Source organism: Microtus oregoni, unplaced genomic scaffold (assembly GCF_018167655.1).
Source record: "Microtus oregoni isolate MIOR12 unplaced genomic scaffold, Mior012 000009F_ref0000495, whole genome shotgun sequence".
Classification (NCBI taxonomy): domain Eukaryota; kingdom Metazoa; phylum Chordata; class Mammalia; order Rodentia; family Cricetidae; genus Microtus; species Microtus oregoni.
In genome coordinates this window covers 46,382,501-46,407,341 of record NW_024543068.1, presented here as the reverse complement: position 1 = coordinate 46,407,341, position 24,841 = coordinate 46,382,501, and the positions used below count along the sequence as shown (strand labels likewise).

The following is a 24,841-nucleotide window of genomic DNA, read 5'->3' as shown; positions in this document are numbered from 1 at the left end:
TAATCTGATGTCAAGACCCCATTGCTGAAGACAGTAACTATACATTTTGGTCACAGGACTTGGAGAAATCAAGCTGGTACTGCTCAAGAAGCTTCCTACTTTCGTCACACCAGAAGGAGCCATGTAGGGTGCTGGGGGAGAACTCACCAACAGTGTTACGTAGGTGTGAGCCCTGGGGAGCTATAGTAATGGCTGGCATGATATGTCCATGAGTACAATAGTGACTTTTTAAAAACTCGATTTCATAAATACTGTGACCACCAGGAGCAGTAGCTTCTTACAGGATAATGTCTTATCCAAGACCTCGATCTATTGGTCAATTTCTTTGTCCTATTATCAGGAAGAATGAGAGCACTCAAGTACCATTGTAAGTCAAAGGGGTCATTGAATGAAACAATAATATTGGCATTTGGAAATAAAGAGAGATTAAAATCTTCCACTTAATGATGGTACGTAACATTCTTATTTTTTTTTAAATACATTATTTCAATTTATTCTTTCGGAATTATAGACAATGTATTTTAATTATAAAAGCCCCTGATTCCTAACCTTATCACCTATCATCTACCACCCACCTCCTTCCTACCTCCCTCTGACTTTCTTGCACCCCTCCTTAAAAAGTAGCTCAGTAAGTTCAAATTGTGTTGCTCATATACTCAGAGGTGTAAGGCTATCCACACGTGTGAACAACTTATAAAGTTCCAAACCCTTAAAGAAAACATATCCTCCCCAGAAACCATGAACTTTCAACAGCTCGTCAGTGAGCAGCTGGGGCTTATGAGCCCCTCCTCCTCCATGCTTCCAGGCTGACTGGTTTGACCTTGTGCAGGCAACCACAGCTGCTGTGAGTTCACGATGCAGCAGTCCTGTTATGACCAGAAGACACTGTTCTGTCCCGGTCCTCCCTGACCTCAAGCTTCTATAGCCTTTCCTTGTCCTCTTCCACAATGGTCGGTCAGGGGAGGCAGCAATATAGATGTTCCATTTCTGGTTGATCACTTCAATAAACTTATTCTCTGTACTTTGACTAGTTGTGAGTTTCTGGATAACGAGTGTCCACTGCATAAAGAAACTTCTGGGATAAGAGCTGAGATCTGACCTAATCTAGCAGCATAGGGAAATGAGTTTAGAGGGCCATTTGATACTATCTCTATTCATTGAACAGGATGTAGATTCAACTGTGAGGCCTGCCTATAAAATGGGCTCTAAATCCAATTGAAAAGATTTGATTGCTCTCATCCCATGCATGCATCTTGACATGAAGTTTAATACTGTAGTTTATAAGATTCATAGCTGGGTGAAGATTATTGATGATCTCCCACCTGAGAACCCCACACAGCAGCTTCCTGAGTGAGATAACCCAGCTAGAATAGACAAATGTTGCAATTGTGGATTAGTGTGTTTAAATGAAGCACCCTTAGAATCCAGAAAACTATAACTGGAACACTAGAGTATGTGTTTGTGTGTGTATGCACACATGTATGTGCTTGTGTGTGTGTGCGCGTGCATGTGGGGGGTGTTAACTGAGGGAAGGTATAGATAACAAGGAGAAAGGGGAAATAACAGGAGAAGGTTTAGCTGGAGAAAGGGATGAGCAGAAGGGCAGAGGAGGGAATGGGGAGTGGTGTGTGTGTGTGTGTGTGTGTGTGTGTGTGTGCGCGCATGTATATGAACGTGCATGCGCGCATGTGTATAAATGTGTGTATATAAAGAAGTTCAACTGGAACTGCCCTACACAAGGAATAATGTTCTTCCTAGAAGCTGGAGGTTGCCAAATTAAAAGTCCAGCGCAAGTGTAGAACATCTCCCTTAGAGTTGTTTGTGAGTAATATCCCAAAGGCCCCTAAAATAGTTCAGGCTATTGCGCTTGGTTGCTCACCAAAATCTGAAGATAAGATCCTGTTGCTGAAGAGATGGCACACATTAGTCCATCACAGGACAGAAAGATCAAGTGGAGAGCTAGATTTCAAAGTTCTTCCAAATGCTCTTATATGAAAGCATGTGAACGGAACAGGGTGCCTGTTTCTGTGGATGAAGTGCTAACTCACTTCTCATTACAAAGCAGCCTCACCTGATTTATGTATTTTCATTTTTGGCAGAGGAACTAGAAGTAGATTCATGAAAAAATTTTTTGTGGCAAACATATATTAATTCTCTTGTAAAGTTGCAAAAACACGCCTTGGAACTTTTTTTTCTAACTAGGCGTTTTGAATTATGTGCCCTGAACTCTGGCATAGTGTCATTCAATATATTTTGAACATCATTGTTTTGTGAAGTCAGCAGTAACATACGCACTCCATAAATGTCAAACATAAAATGCAACACTTTCAGCATTCTATAAAACCATGGTAAATAATTCAGCATCCCAAGCATCTGAAGTATCTACAGTGCAGCAAGCTCATTCCTATCTGAAACAAAGAAGTTACTATACAGCTATTCGCATGGTAAACATGACTAAGAATACAAGGGAATTTTCTTTATAGAGAAAATGTTTGATAAATACTCTGAAAAACATGCAATAATATGAATGTGCACATTTAAATTTTGGGGCTTTTACTAATGTATAACAGTTATATAAATAAGGGTCTCATTTAGAAATTTTTAGACATGTAGATAAAAATTTCTAAATGAGACCCTTATTTATTTATGTTTATATGTGTAATACAGTTATATATGTAAAAAATATATGTATAAAGTATGAATAAATCATTATATATATAATTGTCAGTTCAAAATAGGAGACTCATTTGACTGAAGATTTTAAAGTTAACCTCCATGCCATTCCTTTAAGGTACACATTACTGCCCCATAATATAGTAAAGCAGAGAGACTGAGTATAATGTAAATTGCTTAGAGAAAGTCACAGGGCTAATGAGTGATACCATCTCAGGCAGGGATAAGTGAATCTGGTACACAGAGCTATGTCAATAGATCATGTAGTGAGGGAAACACACTTGTGCCTCTTTTTAAAAATCCATTCTAAATTATATGTGTATGAGTGTCTTACCTCCATGTATGCATGGGTACCACTTAGATATCTGGTGGCCAAAAGAAGGTGCTGGCCCCCATACACTGGAGATACAGATGGTCATGAGCTGTTGTAGACAATGATTTTAAGATGTGTTACATTTGCTTATGCTGTGGAACATTTGTTTAATGATGAAGAGATATGTTGCATTCTTTTATGTTGCACTTGTTTAATTCTATGAAGCTGTGTTACTTTGCCTGTCAAAAACACCTGATTGGTCTAATAAAGACCTGAATGGCCAATAGTAAGGCGAGAATGGCAGGCAGAGAGAATAAAATGGGGGAGAAATTCAGGAGGAGAGATTGAGAAGCAGGACAAGGAGGAGAACTCCAGGAGGCAGCCACGGAGTAAGAAATAAAGAAAGGTATACAGAAGTAAAGAAAATAGTCAGAAGTAAAAGGGAGGTGGGATAATTTAAGGAAAATTGGCTAGAAACAAGTCAAGCTAAGGACAGGTATTCTTAGGAAAGAGTAAGACTCCATGTATGTGGTTTATTTGGGAGTTGGGTGGTGGACTCCCAAAAGAGTCAAAGAGCCAAAAGACCAAAAAACAAAACAAAACAAGCAACGAACACCCCACAACAAGCCTGTATGTGGACCTAGGAGTTGAACCCAGGTCCGGTGGCAGAGCAGTTAATGTTCTTTATCACTGAGCCATCTCTCCAGCCCCACAGTCATGTTGTTTTTTTCCTATTTTTCTTTTCTTTGCAGTGCTACAATTGTAGAATACCAATAACAAACACAAAATATCTCCTCCAAATAGGATTTTCCAAGTATATACTTCATCATTATTATTTTTAGTAATTCACTAAAATTTTTCATTGTTTATTCCTTTATCCAGCAAGTTGTCTGTGATGTTCTTTTTCTTCAGTATTAGGGGTTGAACAGAGAGCAGTACACATGCTGTACCCTCAAGCTCTCTGAGGTAAGTCTGAAATAAAACACGCTGTCCGGGAAAAGATGTGTTGGCTACAGCAATGAAAATGGTTTTATGGAAGGAATAAGTCTCTCTATCTGGACATTAACACAATTAAATGTCATTCATGAGTGTATAAACACAATTTTTAATTTAAGTCTCACAAAGAACTTGTTAAAGTTGTATTACTTCCTCTTCTAAGCTAAATCAATACAAAGAAATGAAGCCCTTTGTCCACGAAGGGGCCTTGTAAGTCTTTGTCTCCATTTAATGGGTAGGGAAAAAGACTCAGATCTCAATTCAAACACCAGCTCTGTTCCTTAATACTGTTGGGATTTGCAGTAAGTGTTTCGCAAGTCATTTTCTTCATTTGTACCAAGGGCGAGGATAACTAAAGGTTGCTACTACTTTTCCAATGACAACATAGTCACCAAGGGAACTCTGACAAGAAGTCCTCTTGATTTAAAGGGCCAGAAGAGACATTTTGTGACTCTGCAATAACTAGGATTTATTTGTGAAGCTTGTCCTCTTTTGTTCTGTGTCTGTTCCTACATATCTAGAAACAACATGGAACCTTTAAAACAAGTTAATTCTACCTGTGAAGTACGGTGCGGGGTAAGGATAGGCAGAGGGAGGGGTGGAAAATGGGTGTACTGAGTTTCAGTTAGAAGCGACACTACACAAGACTTTCTAGAAAAACAGGCAATTTATGTTAATGTTCTTGGTCAGAATGCATGTAGAATTTTCATGTCCATGATCCATAAAACCTTTATATATTAAAATACTCAATAATAGAAGAAATCCAACAATTATAGTAAATGTTAACACGTTACTTTCAAGAACCATATTAATAAATTGGAATTTGGGATTATATTCATCACATATTTCCCCCCATAAACGCATGCATGTATTCTGGAGCAACTGCAGAAACCAGGAAAGTAAAGGGATCCTGAGGGGGGAAAGGAGTAATAGTAAGGGGAACAGCAGGATACATGATTTGAAGAGGGGAATGGTGGAACAAGGGATTCATTACAGCACACAAAGAACAAAACTAATGTAGAAGGAAGGAGGGGGTAAAATAACAGTAAGGATGTCTCAAAAGGTCATTAGGAATCATATTATCTATCTACATAAAATTGCCTATAACAGATGTAAGTCAGTATATACACATATATACATAGTTTAAATAAAATTTTCTCATCGGGACTGATAGTGTTCCCTTCAAGAGCCACGGACTAGCTAACAAAAATCTCAACATGAAGCATAAGAAGCACCTTTGGCTTGTTGTTCAAAGTTCTCCAAGAGACTCCCGGCAACATGTTGCTGCTGCCCTTGGCTGCTACTCAGAGGTTAAAGAGAAGTCCCATTACACAGAATGTCATGCCCGTCCAAGACCTAAAGGATCTGAGCTGGATCTGACCTGAAAATCTCCTCCCTGAGGACAAGCTCTCACAGCACCAGAAAGCCAACTGGCTAGAGCCAGTGAGAGCATCGATTTTCGCGAATAATCTATTCCTGCCACATTTCTAAACCAGCAAAATTCCTAACTACACTGTAAATACTTACCTTCTACGCACAGGCAAGTGTAGTTCATCAATGAAACACCCCCATAAAACAGACAGAAAGCCACAACTGACCAAAATGAAGCAAACAAGAGATCGTCCGCTATCCAGTCCCACAATGGAAACATCTACAATCCAACTCCTGCACCCGAAACTCGTTGTAGCTGACGTGGGGATGGATGGAGAGATTGTAATAAGGAGAGGAACAGGAAGTTTGCTGTGGAATTGTGTCTGCTAAAAAGGTCAGAGAAGCTACATTCATGAAACCTCACCAATAAGGCCATGTAAACAAGATGCGAAAAAAATGATACCAAAACACATGCAAACAAGAGATGGGGAAAATCTTTCGGGATCTCAATCCTGGAAAAAGAACTAGAGGCAAGTAAGGAATGCTGATAGTGGGAAAAATCGACTTCCCCCAGGAAAAATACATAGATTGGTTATCCTGAACTCATATACATACAAGTATTTTATATAGACTGAGCAGGTTGCATTTTTATTTTAAGGAATATATATATAGTGTATTTAAATATACATATATGTGCACATACATACATATATACATGCCTTTACATAAACACACACACACACACACACATATATATATATATATATATATATTTGTTGCATATTTTCTTTTTTGTTGTTTTATAAGGCAGTGTTTCTCTGTATATCTTTCCTTGTCCTGGAACTCACTCTGTAGACCAGGCTGGCCTTGAACTCACAGAGGTCTGCCTGCCTCTGTCTTCCAAGTGCTGTAGTTAAAGGCGTGAGCTACCATGCCCAGCTTTTTGCTGTATATTTTAATAATAATTAAAGACACAGAGGCAACAAATTTGAGAGCGGGAGGGATGTGGGTCGGGCCTGCATAGGAAGGGTTGGTGGGGGAGGAATAATGTAATTATATTTTAATTCGAAGAGTATTTGTAAAGTTAAAAAAAGAAGTCATGCATGCACATGTGTGTGGCATATGCGAATGATGTATATATGTTGTAAGTGCAGACCTGTGAACCTATGTGCACACATGCAGAGGCCTTCTATATTACTCCCCACCATATGCCTTTGCAGCAGGATTTCTCGCTGAAACTGGAGAGGGCTGGGTAGCCAGGATGCCCTGGTGAACCTTGTACCTGTACCCTTTCTAACAGTGGTGAAGGTCATGATATATAGCTACACCTGGGATTTTCCTTGGTTGCTGGAGACCCGAATCTAGGTCCTCACGCTGTGTGGCAAGCATTCTCACCCACTGAGCCGTCTCCACCTCCTCTCCTCACGTAGTGTGTTGTCTTACTTTACACTATCTGAGCCTGTGACATTCACAAGGTGACATAATCTATTCCCACATTTTACAAGGATGGCCTTGCTTTACTTGTGGAAAAAGAAGTATAATACAAAGTCACATTGTGATTCAGTCTTTGCATTCTGCCCACCCGTGGGGAAGAGAGTAGAGTCCTTTGGCCTTCCTTTCTAGTACACCAATCAGCAGGGACAGACAAAGGGCAGCCTGGGATGAAGGAGACATCAGAGGCATCTGTGTTTCTGGCATTCTAATAGTGCGCAGAATCTGGGCTTTATACCATCTTCTGAAGAAGAGAGTGCACAGGGCAATGTGTCCGAAATACCTTTGCTGCTGATCAGATAAATGGCTCTTCAAAACAGGCTGTTTCCCAGAGAAAGAAATCTGCCATGTTATAAATTCTGAATATAGTTAACATAGAGATCAAACTGTCTGGATTAACTGCTGGAATGAGAGAAAACTTATTTCATCTTGCCCCGTTGTCAGCTGCTAGCCATCCCTTAAAATGCAGCGTGACCATTACCTTGCCAATGTGCAGTTTGCTTTTTAAGTCTGACGCCAACCAGGAAGGTGAATTAAGGTGGCGAGAGTGTACAGAAATGGATAGCTCAGTGCCCGACACATGGGCAGGGCTGAGGACCACCCGTGGGATCAAGGACAAGAGAAGATGCGCATGCCTGAACTTCATACAGCCACTGGAGGATGGAACAGCAAGCAGAAGAGTAGGAAATAACCCAATGAGTCAGGGCCGTTGGCCTTGGTGTTCAAGGAAAACTCTTAAGATCAACTTTATTGCATGCTCACCTTGAGAATAAGTCATTTTGTTCCATAAATAATCTATGCCACTTACTGAAAATGAAATTATCATTACCATACAGACTTTGCAGTTTCAATACAGAAGTAGTCAGGACCCAGAGAGCTGTCCATAGTTCCTAGTATACCCTTCATCTGAAAGTCTTCAAACCAAAATGACCTCCAAACCTAAAAGTTTCTGGGCACAGACATGTGAAATATTCCAGTTTGATTTCATGATAGGCTGTACAGAAAAACAGGGGCAAGCTAACAGTGGCTTGGGATCTGTAAGGGAAAAGACTCACCCAGTCATTTCCTCTGTGGAAAAACTTTGTTTCATGTTCAGAGCTATTAAGACTATTATCTACATCCAGGCTCTGTGCATAAGCTGTGTATGAAGCATAAATAAATTTTGCATTCAGACTTGAGTCTCCTCTCAAAAGTTATATCATTATGTCATGCAAATACTTAGAAATAGAAAACTGGAGTCTCAGATACCAAATATCCAAATAGGTCAGCAGCAATCACTATAAAAGGTGAAGTCATAAACACAGGGTGGGAGCCATTGGGAAAGTTTCACATTTTACAAAGAGTAATGAAGCAAGCAAGATAACAAAGCCAGACTTGGGACCTCAAATTAATAAGAAATAGAATTCCCATTACCTAAAGGAGTGCTCTATTTGGAGCTGACTGTATTTCTTTAAAAGGAAAGTCTCTTCTCAGGAGCTGAAATTCAAGCATACATATGTTATCAGGAGTATAATGTTCTATCATCATCTCTGTGTAAAACAGAGACGGAGAAAAATAAAAGCTATGATGCCAGAAGTATATTCAACTCATGTGAACTTGATACTTCACCTCCAGGAATCCCACTCATGACACCATGTCACCTTGCAGCAGCTATGAATGGTTTCATCCATCTGTGCAGGTTGCTAGGCAGTTTGGAGAATCAGAAAACTGATGGATTTAATTTTGAAGAGACTGAATCTTAGTACATGAGAGGATAGGATATAAAGTCTAGGAATGGGATGGGCAATGTTGCCCTAGGTCAACCATCTTCAGCTATCTAGAGATAAGGAGACAGCTACGAAAGAATGAGGAGCTGCCAGCAGGTCCCCATTCACATCTTTGAGGGAATGCAGCTTTGCTTCCATTTCATGAAGGCCTTCAACCAGCCACAAAGATGCCCTCACTTCTTTCTCAGACCATGAACTAGCGGTGAGGAGGCCTAAATGCCTGTTATCCTTTGGAGTCAAGGAAATACCACTTTAAAGCAGAGACTTTTGAATATGTCAAAAAAAAATTTCATTTCTTTGTAACTGACCTTCCCCATGAGAAAAAGAAGCATAGAATTACACCTGGCCTGCACAGTAGACAAATGCAGGGGAGGATGACCTGGAGGTGTTGCTATCTAGGTGATAACCTTAGGTTGGAGTGGTATTAAAGAAAGTGTTATTCAGAGGACAGATATATTCTCTGTGACACTGATAAAATCACTTAAAACTGCTGGATCTCAGTTTTTCCAAGGACAGCACTGGAGCACACTCAGAATCTTTGAAAGGCCATGACAATACCATCTTTTCTGTGTTTTTAACTGTTCTGAAATTCTGACACCCCCTTAATCCCCCAAAAACAGTAAACAATTCGAAGTCAGATGATTTTAAAGTCTTTGATGAATTTCTGGCTCTTGGGACAGAAAGTAGATAATCATTTTCATTATATACACAAGAAGGGGCAAGGAAGACGTTTAAAAGTATCCACAACTTCTAGTCCATCTCTCCTATCCAGTCGCCTTTTAAAAACCAGGAATGTTCTGGCTAAAAAGTTTTCAACAGTTCCTACAGAGCATTAGTCATGTAACATTCTCTAAGTAAGATGCCATTAGGGCTGTGAAAGCCATTGCTGGACTCTTATCTCCACTCCTGACAAGTGCCCTGACCCTTCCCTAGCTAGTTAATAACCCTGATTCTTATTCTTTTCTGCAGAGATAGTAAATTGTATTTCCAAAGGCTGCATTCATGCCAAGAAAGATAACATATGTAGAGAGCATCTAACAGGTCTCTCTATATATGTTATCTTACTTGGCTTGAATGCAGCCTTTGGAAATACAATTTATTATCTCTGCAGAAAAGATGATTGGGTGGTCCTTGGACTTCCCACAGGGCAGGGAACCCTGATTGCTCTTTGGGCTGACGAAGGAGGGGGACTTGATTGGGGGAGGGGAAGGGAAATGGGAGGCGGTGGCGGGGAAGAGACAGAAATCTTTAATAAATAAATAAATTTAAAAAACATATGTAGAGAGATTGTTGGAGGGTAGCATACCAATAACGATAATAGTTTCCTTTAAAAAAAATCACAAACTTCCCCATTTCAAAGTAAAACGAACATTTGCATCTACAACTTGTGAGCTGAATAGAAGGTGATAAGCAAAGATTTTGAGAAATTATGTGGAGTTTAATCTGCTGAAGATGGAACAGATTCACAAAAGTAAGAGGGTCAACGAGAGTCATCCAAGAAACACCACTTTTAAGTTTCAGAATTGTTTAAGTGAAAGAAAGGAAGATAATAAGAGCACTAATTCATCAGGCTGTGTTGGCACAACTGTTATCAAGGACAGACAACTGTTATCAAGGACAGACAACTGTTTGAACAAGAAAAATTGCATTCATTAGGGACACATATGCTGCCAGCAAATTACGGCATGCTCAATACAAACTTTCTCTTTCTCCCAAGGAAAGTGGAAGCAGTCGATATTTAACAGAGTAAATTATTTAGTTCCTTAGTCAAGAAATAATTCGACACTAAACTAAGCCTCAGGAATTATGGCTGCTCAGAATGATAGAACTGAAATCCTCTAGTCTATTAGGAGATGTTATTCCTGGGAAAACTAAGGGAAAATAAAAGAAAAACTAAATAAATAAGAATAATACCTTGAGTCACAGGAGGCGGAATTAGTTCTGGTGTCTGATCTCATTAGCTTATTCTTTTTCTGACTAGAGGAAAGCAATCGAGTTTTGTCCACCATACACACCAACTGCTTAGCATTAGAAATATGAGGATCCATCTCAGTGCTGCATCTTTGGGGTTCACAAGGTAATAGAAGATAGGGCCAGTGACCAATAGACACAGCTGGGTTTGACCTGTGAGGAACGTGAGTATATTCCAGGTGAACGGAGAACATGTGAAAGATGTCTCCCATGACGTCGGGTCTCCTTCTGAACTCTCCATTCTCAGTGTGGATACAGAGAAGCAATGCGCGGGGAGGCCTCTCACAGAGCACAGGAGAGAGCCAGCCAGCAAGCTAATGGACATACCAACCTCAACAAAGACAATGGCTTACAGCAGAAACCAATCTGATGTTAGGTCACAAGAGAAAATCCCATCTGATGAAGAACGAGTAAACGCTTGGTTTCCTGGACAATTTACTGTGCATTGAAAATAGCTGCAAGTGCTCCGAAAACTATAGTTTGCCTATTTAACGAATAGGATAAAGATGAGATTTTAATGCAGGTTTAATTTGAAGATTTCCAAGTGGCAAAGGCATAGCAGGGAACAATACCCCATTCTAATACTTCCCTTCTACCCTCATCTTTCAGAGTCATGCAGTATGACATTACCATGTATTATATTATATATAATTATACATTACTTATATTTATATATTATATATAATTATATATATATGTATATATATAATATGATTCATCATCCCACATATTTTAGAACTAAACAGGGGAGTTAGAGTATAGGACTCCCTTGATGCATAAGACAGGCCTCCTAAGGTCCCTAAAATATAAATAGCCACAGAGGAAATAATGAAGCAGACAGTGTATTCTCAATACAATGTCTCATGGAGAAATAGCACAGTATGAGTAGATCAATTGTTAGCACAAAGCAATACATTCTGCCCCATAGTCATATGAAAGATAAATAGAATCCATGGGGATGATGCATCATCTCTAATGGGATCTTCTCAGTATTTGATGATGGCAAAGTTGGTACATTTAGAAATATTTTTCTCGATCAGTAGAAAGACCAATGTTCTAAAATATGTCCCCAACTTCAAGTGATCAAAAAGCTTTCATTTTTGTCAGCATGGCTTTCCTAAAAGGCCTTGCCACTGGAAACATAGATGTGGGCACCCTTAAATTTTTCCAGCTTCAATGTTTGCCCCTTAAGCCTGGATTACAATACTAACTCACCTCTGGATGCTATTCCTGAAAGAACAAGAAAAGCTTTTGATAGAAAGTGTTACAGTCTGAATATGAAATGCCCTCCACAGGTTTATGTTGGGGGCACTGATTTTGGAGGTTGCAGAACCTTTTGAACATGGGGCTTACACTTAGGGGATGTGTAAGTGTGAAGGCTACAGACTATCTCCACTTCCTAAAAAGTTACTTTGTAAGCACCCTGTGCCACAAACCCAGCTGCTCTAGCCTCCCTGTGAATGCATTTCCCACCATGAGTGGACTGCATTTTCCTCTGAACTGTGAGCCAACACAAATCCTGGCTCCCATCAGATGTTTCTTGCCAAGTATCCTATCACAGTGATTTTATAAAATTAATACAATAAGCACTGTATTAGGAGGAATTTGAAGAAACTTAGGAAGGAAAATGGGAGGAACCCAGAAGAGTGTTTTGCAATAGACCTATAGCAAAGGCAGCAAAGAGATCAAACTGAGGATTTCTAATAAAGAGACTTGTTCTCAGAGTACAAACTGTTCTAGTTATGCTGACAATTTTTTATAATAAGACAGGCTCTTGTGGAAGAATGAAAGCCTGCCTTTGCCTCCAGATGTACACATATATACAACACATGCCTTAATATCAGCTAGTTCTGAACATTTTGATGCTTTTGTTTGTTCTGAATTATGTTGCTCAACGCCCAGCTTCTTATATGAAAATGAGTGCCAAGAAATAGGATGGCTGTAATAGTGCAAGTGCCCACTTACCTCCCATAATTTTGGATTGGCAGTTAATAAACTCTGGCTTCCTGTCTGTGAGGTACCTCTGGCAGGTATGGTGGAGGATCTGGAAGAAGGTGCACTTTTCTGAGGCCGTGCTAGCAACCCACTGGTCAAAGGCATTTTCAAACAACAAGTCAAACTCTGCAGAATCCTGGAAAAGACAGTGAAGTAACTGCTAATCGCAATTCACACAAACTTCCACTCTGAGCTCGGCCTTTCAAAAGAGGCACAAAAGCTAACACAAAAACTCAAAAATAACCCAACATTCATCTTTACCACGATCCAAATTTGTGGAGAGTCTGCAAGTCTTTGTCAAGCAAATAAATCCAAGTATTTTTATATTTAGAGATGTGTCTAGGAGGCTAGCACTGCAGTGGTCAAGACTGGTGTGTCAGAAAGCTGACTGTAGAATCTGCCCAATTACTAGAAAAAAAACATTCCTTTAAGTTTTCCACATTGTTTTTTTTTTTTTTTTGTTGTTGTTGTTAATTTCTTTATGCAAAGGGTGGGAAGGAATTCCCCTGTTCCTTCAGTACTTCACTGATGTTTGGGGACAGTGAAGCCTGAGCACCAAAGAAAATAGGTTCTTTGAATATATGCTCACATCATGACACATTTCTGTTGAAATCTTAATGCATTATTTTAAAATGTCATTATTGGCATTAGGAGGCAAATGAAATGTTGACATACCTGGGGTTTTCATACCTAGGGACATGATTCTTTAAGCTCTGCCCTATGTTGAGAAACATGCTGGAGACAGTTGTGTCCTATGGGCCATCTCTTGGGTTTCCCTATCAATCATGGAAAATGTATATTTTTCCCCTAAGACAGGAGCATAGACTGGGGAGTTTTGGTCACATAACTGAAAGAGAGAAATAGCCTCATAAGAAAGGCTCTAGCTACTATTCCCCCTGCTGTGCTCAAGCAGAGTTATCCTGTGAAGAGAACTCCTTTGCCTAGCATTGAGAACTTCACTCACCCGGTTAGGATCGATGCCATTAACCTGGCGAAGCTGCTCGAGCATCCACTGGGATCTTCGGACGAAGGATGTGGAGCCCTCAAACTGTTTGACCTTTGTGATGGATGCCTGTGTGGGTTTCTTGTTTGTCACTGTTAAACAAAGAGAAAAAAAAAAGATTAGTGGGCGGGCAATTTGGCTGATTTCCTCAATCCGTGTTATTTTTCCATGACATCGAATGTGCACACGCATGGAGAGATGGGAGCTGCCTTTAGGGAGAAGTGCATGCAAGAGAAAATAAAGTTATAACCCCCCCCCCCCCGCCTCACAGCAGTTTATAATGCGATTGTTGCTTCATTTATGTCTTCATCCAATTGAACTGAAAATTTCTTAACTGAATTACACCAAGAAATTTAATGGAAGCTACAAGTGCACAATTCCAGCTCTCAGGGAAAGAGGTATGCAGGGCAGGCAGGCCTCAGATAGGACTCATTAGGAAGGCTGAATTTTTTTTTTTTTTTTTTTTTTTTTTTTTATTTTTATTTTAATTTATTTATTTATTAAGAATTTCTGCCTCGTCCCCACAACCGCTTCCCGTTTCCCTCCCCCTCCCCCGATCAAGTCCCCCCCCCCCCTCATCTGCTCGAAGAGCAATCAGGGTTCCCTGACCTGTGGGAAGCCCAAGGACTGTCCACCTCTATCCAGGTCTCCTAAGGTGAGCATTCAAACTGCCTAGGCTCCCACAAAGCCAGTACGTGCAGTAGGATCAAAAACCCACTGCAATTGTTCTTGAGTTCTCAGTATTCCTCATTGTCCGCTATATTCAGCTAGTCTGGATTTATCCCATGCTTTTTCAGACCTAGGCCAGCTGGCCTTGAATTTTAAGTGCGGGAAAGGTTATCAATTCCTTGGGGGTAGTTACCAGGCCTATTTCTGGTTTTATAGTTCACTGTAAATACTGGAGCTTCCATGATGGACTTGACTTTATAGCATGACCCAGTTTGTATCTAGTTTACCTCTGATTAAGACTGTCTGGCTAGGATTCTGGGCATAGCTCCAACATGAATTCTTTTAGTCCCTAGACCTGAGGACCAGGACAATCTTTCCCCCTAAGTAGTTTTTAATCTTCTGTGCTGCAGGCAGTTGGGCAGCATCACCTCTCAGGCAAAGTCAAGCACAGGTACTGGTAAACAGGCACTCCAAAACATTCCTGCATTTGATTACGCGGATAATTTAGGGCTCAAGGATGGTGGAGGAGGTCATTACAGATCGCGACAAGGCTTTCCAACGAGCCACTATGTCATGTCTGTGGAAGTCAGGGAAGCCACGTGAAATCATGAGACATCACGAAGGAGCCAGGGGTAGTGCCAAAAACCACTGGCGGCAATGCATTTCATCCCAGTTGCTGCCTCAAGGAAGAATGTGCATCTGGGGAATATTGGACCTGTGTTTCTAATAACTATGCAGATACGTAGCAGGTGGCATAGAGTTTTGAGGGATGAGCAAGAGAAAACACCTGCTCCAATAGTTGCTGAGAGGAAGCCTCTGTAGGTCTGCAGTGATAGCTTAGCAGTTAGGAGCATTTGCTGCTCTTGCAGAAGACATGAGTTGGGTTCCAAGCACCCAGGCTGGAAGGCTGTAACTTCAGCTCCATGTACGCATGCACACAAACACATATTTTTAAATAAAGCCTCTATGGTTCATGTATCCTGCAGCTCATTACTGAAGTAGTCGAGAGCCTAAGAGAGAAGTCAACGAGGTGACTTTGCCTTCAGCTGTGGTGAGTCTCCAAGTCCGGCATGGAATCTGTCCTTATGGCTTTAGTACAGTCTCCTTTTGCTCCTAAACTGAATTTAGCAAATGATCTTAGACATCAAATAATGTTTGGTCTTGTTGCTTATTATTAGTTCAGTTATATTTGGATAAAATGTTCGAACATTTCACACCAGTTCCCTTTCTTCTGTGGTTAGGAAGTTATCATTCCTTCACTACCCCCCTTACAAGATCACCAATGGCCTCTCAGCCTCTAGCCCAGGGGTTTCAACCTTTTGGTTATGACCCTTTGAGGGGGGATGGTGAACAACCCTTTCATAGGGGTCCCCCCTCAGAAGATTGGAAAACACATATATTTATATTACAATTTGTAATACTAGCAAACTTACAATTATGAAGTAGCAATGAAAATTTTATAGTTGGAGCTCACTGCAACATGAGGAACTGTGTTAAATGACCACAGCACTAGGAAGGTTGAGAACCACTGCTCTAGACTATTGCAAACTTTGGGAATCACCATTTTTATACACACACACACACACGTTATGTGTTAAGTCTCATACCTGGAACAAATGGTTGTGGTGCGGAATTAACACATCATTACTTGATGCCAAGTTCTCCTAGCATCTCTCAGTCCCTAGCTGTTACAGGATATGGTTGGCAGACCCCACCCTCTACCCTGAACTCTCCAGCCCAGGGACCGGAGTGCCTTCCTCTAGAGGCTCCTCCCTATATTATCCAGACATTTTGATTACCTGTCCTTTTGTACCTTTGGCCTCCTGGCTGCTGCATCTGGTTCCCCTCTCTTTTTCCCTCCCCATCTCTCCACACGGCCCAGCTCAGCTTGGTCATGTCCACTCTGGACTCTCCCAGATGACCCAGCCTCTACCTACGCTCTCCCTTTAACCTACAATAAACTTTCTGCTCTACCATACCTTTCTTTCCTTTTAATTACTTTTCTTCATTCAACACACACCTCCTGTGGTGAGAAAGAGACTTGAATGGGCCTCTCCGATAGTGTGCTCTGTGCTTACACTTTCTTGTTAAAAGAAACGACACATCTGGACTATGTGCAGACCCGAAAATGTGCTGAACATATTAAAGACTATTTTTCAAAAACAGGAAATGGGTATTAGACATGTGCATTAGACACACCCCTGGACACACAGGAGGATTTCCTCCCATTTATGAAAATCATACGGCAGACCAGCATCCTGGGAAACTCTAGGCTTTCCTCCTGACCTCAGTTAAAGTTCTTATGAACACCTGTTTTTTTACTTCTGGTCTATTTGTCTCTCCAAGAAGTTTGTAGCAGTTTAAAAGTTCTCACACAATGAAGGAACACCGTATGTTCTAGGCATGTTTAAGACACACGTCAGGGAGGCAAATTCCACTGAACGTTTGTCATTGAAACGAACTAATTGGTTAGGAACCCCACCCTCAATGACCAAGGCCCTCACAAAAGCCCACAGCAGGGTTCATGCTATAAAGCATATAGTTACAGCTCTATCCACTCCTGCCTCATTTCCATAATTACTTTATTACTCTCCCAGTTCTAATCATCTGGCTAGTTTTCCTGGGCACCAAGCCCGGTTTGGTTTGATTTTTGTTTATTGTTATTATCTCCGACATCCAAGTTTTGAGTCTGAAGCAGGTGCCTTAAAATCATGTTATTATATACACATTATTATAGAATTAAACAAAAATTTCCTCTTACAATATCAAAGCAGTTATATCACTCCAGACTTTCTGAATACAAACCTTGAAGAAAATGTGATCTAACTCCCTCCTGATATTGGGAGTTCATAGCTGGTATGAATCAATGAATGAATGAATGAATGAATGAATAAAGCTCTCAAATCTCACCTGTCTAGTGAAGAGAGTACTATACCAGAAATATGGTTGAAAGCACCTCTTCAATGCAAACTAATTGCCTGAATAAAAAATATCACAGCACTCACATCAAGCCAATCAACATTTCCTACCCCTAACAGCAGACAACATGGATTGGAAGAGAGGTGGAGGAAGAGTTAGTTTTCTTCAGAGATAATGACTCATGATAGGCTGCCCATGCTTCAGCAGCTGAACTTAAAGCCAAGTCCATATTGGAAGCTCTAGTTGGACTCAGCGATAAAGAAAAGAGGGCTTGACGTTGGGTGGAAGATGAGTTAGAAGGTTAGGAGGAGTTGGAGTGGAAGAGTGTGTGTGTGTGTGTGTGTGTGTGTGTGTGTGTGTGTGTTTGTATGATCAAAATACATTGTGTATATGTGTGATATTCTCAAAGAACAAATAACATATTAAAAAATAAATGTCACAGTGCTGTGTTCTTCACTATCTATATAAACTATAATCCTCAATTAATTATTTTCAGTAACTTTTAAGTAAGTACTGCAATTTCTGTTGTACATTCAATAACCATGAAGGACAGACAGATACAGGCATTTAAAGCAGCAGGTGCATATGACAGTCCCAGGAGATACTGCAGTAACCGTCCTCTTCCTTGGTTCTCAGCAATAACTGAGCATCAGGATCACCCAGAAGCTTCTACAGTAAATATAATGAGCTGTGTGAATGGGAACCTCTGGGGACATGGCCCTGACCTACACACTTTAAATCTACTAAGTTAATACTGAGGCTGATCGACCACCAAGAACCACTAGACATATCCTTATCAATTTAACAAATATTTATGTTTTGTGGGTAATTCTGGGACTAGTAAGATGGGATTCTGATCAAGAACCCAGGTGGCAATACGAGGGGTGAAAATTCTGCAGCACAGCATACATAAATGGGGATGGCATGAATGGATGGGGTCGGGGTGAGCCGGGATCCGTAAGTCATCTGAGGAAATAATGTGGGAGCTTTAAGGACTAAAGCAGAGACTGGAGAAAAGTAAAAGTGTTGTTGCAAAGAGACAGCATTTCCGGCAGTGTACAGTTATCCCTGGTATGAATTTTCATGATTTTCACCCAATTTCTTCCAGTTGGCCTATGACATATGGCAAGCTAATTGTATACAGAATAGGGAACTATTTTTTTTTCTTCTGTAGTTGAGGACAAAACCCAGGGCCTTGCACTTGCTAGGCAAATACTCTGTGACTGAACTAAATCCCCAACCCTGGGAATTCTGTTTTTTTAAATGAAGTGGTATTTCAAAGCATTTAGAGTAAAATGCAAGCCTCTTACCATGACCTACGAAGCCTTAGATGACCTGCCCTTGGGTGCTAGGGACAGAACATTTCACTTCCCTTTTTATCCCCTAAGCTCTGGCTGTCATTTGCTCCTGGCAAGGTCTGTGCTCCAGACCTCCTGCACAGGACACCCCTTGGTAGATAAGTCATTTTCTTTGCTTTTTCAGTGTTTCTTGCTCACTGTTCATATTCCAGGCTATCGGTTAACTTTCCAGAAAGACACATCTATGGTTAATTTATCAACCGTAGACGTGTTTCATCTATGTAGGTTTCTCTTAGCACATTTCGACACTGAACTGTGTTTGTGTGAAAAACAGATTATTTCAAGCCTGGATACAATATTCAATGTCTGCTTCTTTACGATGTTTGTGATGAATCAAATCAGATCTACGTCATGTGCTGAGTCCGCAAACATATGTGAGATGGATATATTTCCACATGAATCTAAGCCACTACTTATCAGTGTGTGACACAGGTTTCCACACACTTTTAAAAACAGTATGTAATTGCAGACATCTCTTTGGTACAATCTGATTATTCTCTGTGACTTAGGCAAAAACTATGCTTTCCATTTTTATAGATGAGAAAACTGAAGCACAGAAAGAGCTGACTTGTCAAAGTCACACCTAATAACTGGTAAACCCACGACATACATGAGAAACACTGAGTCACTGCTTTTTCTACTGCAAATTCTTGCCGCAATGTCAAATGTCACATTTTACTTGGCATGGGATGTTCAGTAAGTAAGGATTAATTGAAGTCTTTCTTTCTAATGATACTTACTAAGATTTTTATAGTTTCCTGAATGGTTTCCTTAATATTTCCCTTTAAATAAACAAACATTTTACTCAAATAAGTTAATGAAAGACAAAATAAATTCAAGTCACAAATACGCAGAGCTTTGTTTTCCTTAAATAGAAAGCAATGTGGTAAACATAGTTAAAATGTATGCACTACTAATTTCCAGCTAGAGAGAGCTTAGCATTGAGATTTAGGCTTTGGTGAATGGATGATTAGCAATTAAGACAGGTGTTAGTCTTTAACATCAAAATATCTGAAAATGGCTCCTCTGGGGTCCATACTGTACACACTGAGACTCATCCACTATGTTTTGAAGGTATCCAGGCCTACATTTCTAGATGCCTTATTTCCACTCTTGGTGACCACTGATTCCTGTACGGTCACTGGAGAAAGACCAAAGCCTGGCGCAAATTAATTCCAGGTCATTTTGCTATGGGCTCTGAAGAAACAAAATGGCTTAATGATTTTTCTTTAATCTTAATAGAGCATAGTCCTAGGTTCTGGGCTATTGCTTAAATATAGTTAAGAAACAGTGATACAAAATATTGTGTCCAGATTATCATTACCACTGTTACACAAGTTGTATTTAATCTCCATCTTTAACTAAAGCTTCAAAATGTGTCTCAGAAGATAGTCTTTCCATGAAACATTCTATTTTCATATGAAAACAGAATCAGAATAGAATCACAGGATGGAGATAACAAACTTTAATTATACCCACCTAGAAAACACTTCACTCAATTAGAAACCAACAAATAAAGTAGGCTTGGAGATACATACTTCTAATTCCTCCATTTGGAAGACTGAGGCAAGAGGATCACTATGAGTTCAAGGCCAGCATGGTCTATGTAGTAAGTTCCTGGCTATCATGGTCTACATAGTAAAATCATGTACTGAAGAAGAGGCAGGCGGAGGAACTGTTCAGCATGTCGTAGGCATGGCATGTAGGGCTGGGCAACTAACATGAGAATCACCATGCCTACATACCTTAAATATTTTAAACAGCATCATACATTAGTCTTCCTGTGAGTTTTCATGTAAGAGCAATGCAGTGTTAGTGGTATAGCTCAGGTTCCAGCTCAGATGGTCTAATGTCCTGACATTTTATTTTCAAGGCTTTTGATGAGAAATATATACTCTCTGTATTTTTTAAAGTGATATTTGTAATATTACCAGTGTTGCTCTTTGACTCTGCCAGGGGTGACTGACAAAGAAAAAAAATATAGCAGCCACAACAAAAGAAATTTGCAATATGGGTTCAGGACATCAAAGCAAACTTAAGGATGGCTTCTGGCTATCAACATTGCAAAGGAGCAGGATAAAGAAATGGTGTTTATTGGAAATGGGCTTCCTTCTGGCTTTTAAAACTCTGATGTATTATCATAGACCTCATAATATGCATGAGAAATACACTTCAGATCTGAGCTGCATCAGCAAATTTGTCAGGTGAGGTTGCTGAATGTTTATAAAGCTGAAAAACAAAAATTCCCAAATAATTACCACAAAAACGTTCAGAGTAGGGAACCCTTCTCACCTTTGCAAGAGTTAGTGGGAGATGGGACATGTGGCTTTCTATATATCGTCCATTTCTTATTATACAACATATCAAGGTGTGTTTGTTTAGGACCTCATATATGTTTGAAGTCCAGAAGGTGGTAACCCTGGGTTCAGACTATTTTCCCAAATTGCTAGATACAGCTTTGGGGATCAGTCCTCCTTTCTTCCCATCTTAGAAACCAGGGCTTTCTGTAAAGGCTTCTGTGGACCCTCACTGGGCCGAGTACCCTTCCATTTGCAAATTTTAATAAGGAACACTGGGGATGGGAGGATGTTGTAATTAGGAGCAGAGGGGCTGCATCCCCAGCACCCCGGCTGCCTGGCTAGCTTATGCCCCGAAATAACAACACACAAACTGTATTCATTTAAACACTGCTTGGCCCATTTCTATCTAGCCTCTTCTAGGCTAATTCTCGCACCTGGACTAGCCCATTTCTAATTATCTGTGTAGCCCAAGAGGTGGCTTACCAGGGAGATTCTAGCCTGTGTTCATCCTGGGTCGGAGCTTCATCACGTGTGCCTCAGAGAGCAGAGCTATCCCCGCATCCGCCCAGGAGAGGGGCCCCCGAGAGGAGAGCTGTCGAGTCTTAGCTCACTTCCTCTTCCTCCCAGCATTCTGTTCTGTTTACTCCTCCCACCTATGTTTTAACCTATGAGGGCCAAGCAGTTTCTTTATTGCTTAACCAATGAAATCAACAGATTGATATATGACACTCCCACATCAGGAGGAGAACACTGCTAAGCCATCCTGTTCTTTAGTTCCAAGTGAAGAAGGTAGAGATTCAGTATATATGGATTTTGTCTCCATGGAGACTAACCATAAAGGAAGAAGTCTTCTTACAAAAAATTCCTTATTTGGTATCACTATTTTAAGCTGGAGGAGAAAAATGGTGTTGGGAATGGTGATGATGATGGTGGCAGTGGTAGCGATGGAAAAAACACAAAGTTTCTCCAAAACGATATGAAAAAAAGGAACCATTTATATAAAAAATGTTTTTTCTTATAAATAAGTAGGATAAGGTATCTTACATTAAGCCTTCTCCAGGGAAGTTCAGGGTACCCATCTATCCACTGATAGGAGAATTACCCACTTTGTAGAACTTTGCTGAGGTACTTCTTGTTTTTGTGTTTTCAAATTACCAGTGACGATGTAGTATGCTGTTAGAATGTGACACATCTATTTCAAGTAGATGACTGGGTTCAGGTACAGCATAAACGGTCTTGAGCCTTTACATCCTAAAGTCAGAAAAGAAGTGTAAACCCTAAAAACATGAGTTCCCATTGCTCTCTCCAAACTAGGGTTATGATATATGGTGGTTTAGGTAAGAATGGCCCCCACAGGCTCATATATTTGAATGCTTGTCATTAGAGAGTGTCACTATTTGAGACGGATTAGAATATTAGAAGGTATAAACTTGTTAGGAATAGATACGGCTTTCTTGAAGGAAGTATGTCACGAGGGGTGGGCTTTAAGGTTTGCAAAGCTCACATTTTAGGCCTCTCTTTTTCTTGTTCTGTGGATCAGGATATTGTTTTCAGCTATTGTTCCAGTACCACATGTCCCCAATACCACATGTCCCACTGTGCTCCCTGCCCTGATGAAAATGGCCTAAATTCTGAAATTGTAAGTGAGCCTCCAGTTAAATGCTTTATTTGATGATTTACTTTGGTCATGGTGTTTCTTCACAGCAATATAATAGCGATGAGATCTGATGTCTTCTGTCCCATAAGTTGACACAAGTACAAATTGTATATGCATAAACAAGGGAATTAGTCACTGGTTGATTGGTTCCCCGAGATAAAGAACAGTTCTGTGCCTATCAAAAACTAGGAATACAGAAAAACTTATTTCAGGTCTAACTGCTAGGATTCAAAAATCAAGATATAGTTTACCAGACTTATTGGAAAAGAGGATTATCCTAGGACCTTGAGTGATAAGGAAGGGTAAACATCAAGAAATTACAGAAACGTCATGCGAAATAGGAGAGGAATTTCAGCATTAAAACCACTTACACTATTTTTTCCTACAACCTTATTCGAGCAGCCTCCTTAGCAAGTAATTCTTTTGCTTCCAAATCCCTGGAAGCATGGCCTGAGCCCTGAGATGTGACCCATTGTCAATGTGCTGGATGGTTTAACTTCCTTACACAATCTGTCATAGACTTGGAGAACAAATCTATTTCAATGTATTTGGGGTGAAGGTGAAATAGGATATGAAAAAAATTACAAAAGTAATATTCGTTTCTGTTCCCTTTCTGGGAAATATATGAAACTTCTGATTCATGGAATGAACTGAGTCAAGCAGCCAAATAAGTAAAGGAAATGCTCAGAGAAACAACTATGATAGAATTTGAAGGAGATTCAACTCAGGACTATTAAGGGCTGCAATATACAATATACAACAAGGAAACAGAAGGGCTTGACTACAGACAGAGAGTCTGTTCTATTCTTACTTCCTCATTTTCTCTGGAAAATAATGTAAGCGTTGCTTTTTATCTATTCTTAGAAGAGATTTACAGTAGACCATAGCACAGAAGAATCAAAGCCACAGCTACCTGACCCAAGAATCAATTAAATTTCTCCACAAGAAGGTGGAAGATAAGATCACTGAATATGAGACAGTGTCCTTTATTTGTTACACTTTCTTTCAGCAGTAATATTACATATTGGAAATATAGGTGAAGCAGTAACTGTCCTCAGGAAAGCACCGTATTTGGCAGAAATTCAGTATCTTTTATAACTTGGCAAGCTGAGAAAAGCAAGTTTCAACTGAGAAAAGCTGAGAAAACACATCTTACAAGAGAGAAGGGTGGTGACAACTTATTCCCTTCCAGTTTTGCAAGAGGACGGATGCTGACCACTGTGAGATGTAGTTCTGGGTCTTAGTTCCTCCAGGCTACACCCTCAGCCATGCGTCATTACTGGGGATAGTATTTCACAACACATATTCGGTACAAATGAAACATGGGAAGATTTCCTACAACCGTGGGTCTCCTTCTGCGACAAGATCATGGGCAGGAGGAAGCAAGAGAAGAAAGGAGGGAGAAGAAAAAAAAAGAAGGTGGCTAAAACTTGAAGAGTCAGAATTAACACAATTTCCTAATGGAATAGTTCTTAAATATTTAATATCCTTAGTATTTTGAAAAAAATCAAAGCTTTTATTACTTAGCAAACACAAGCTGTCAAATATAATTACAACTATCAGTCAAGCAAAGACAGGCCCAGCTGCTCTTTGCTTTACAACCACTTACTGGATACACCTCTAATTACATAGATTTTAAATAAAGACATGCATTACTGATAGTCTAAAAAAGTGAGTGATGTCACTCGGAGTCTGACACGTTAACTCTTCACTGCTTGATACTGGAATATAAAATCAAGCAAAACAATCTGGTTCAAACAAAAACTCCACCACATTATAAAAGCCACCTGGGATTCAAGCTTGCTGAGGTTATTTTGGTTAACTCAAGGTAGTATCTACTATAGGTAAGTAACAGTACACATACACACACACAAATATATGCTCTGATTTGATGAAAGAAGTGAAAGATCTGCACACAAAAGACCATAATGAAAGATATTAAGGAATTAAACAAATATAAAACTATCTCATGTTCAAGCAAATGAATGATTCAGTATGGCTAAAATGGCAAAAATCTCCAAATTAATCTAAAGAGTCACAGAGGCAAGAGGCTAGAAAACTCTACATTATTAATAGGTTAGTCTCCTCAATTGATATGCAGATTTATTGATGCTAAAAATGTCACTGGGCATTTTGGTGGAAATTGAGTATGAAATTCATATGGAAATAAATGCTAGAGGAACAGACATTGAGTGAAAAATGGAAGACTAACATGATGTGATTACAAGATTTGTGATAAAACCAACCCCAGACAATGAGCTACATTAGAAAAACAGACACATAAATGCAGGAACAGAGGGGAGCGTCCAAGGCAAAGATCTAGCACATAGATGCACATGTGGGTTTTTAATAAAAACGT

General features: G+C 40.0%; 1 protein-coding gene across 2 annotated transcripts in view; it reads right to left on the bottom strand.

Annotated features, from left to right (window-relative positions):
• The window catches only part of Stxbp6 (syntaxin binding protein 6), a 216,610-nt gene that overhangs the window by 37,085 nt on the left and 154,684 nt on the right, over window positions 1-24,841 (bottom strand). For both annotated transcript variants that reach the window (XM_041658579.1, XM_041658578.1), the window contains 2 exons: window positions 13,541-13,671; window positions 12,547-12,712 (listed from right to left, as the gene is read on the bottom strand). In XM_041658579.1, the coding sequence (XP_041514513.1) occupies window positions 12,547-12,712; window positions 13,541-13,671 (297 nt within the window). The remainder of the gene's footprint in view (window positions 1-12,546; window positions 12,713-13,540; window positions 13,672-24,841) is intronic.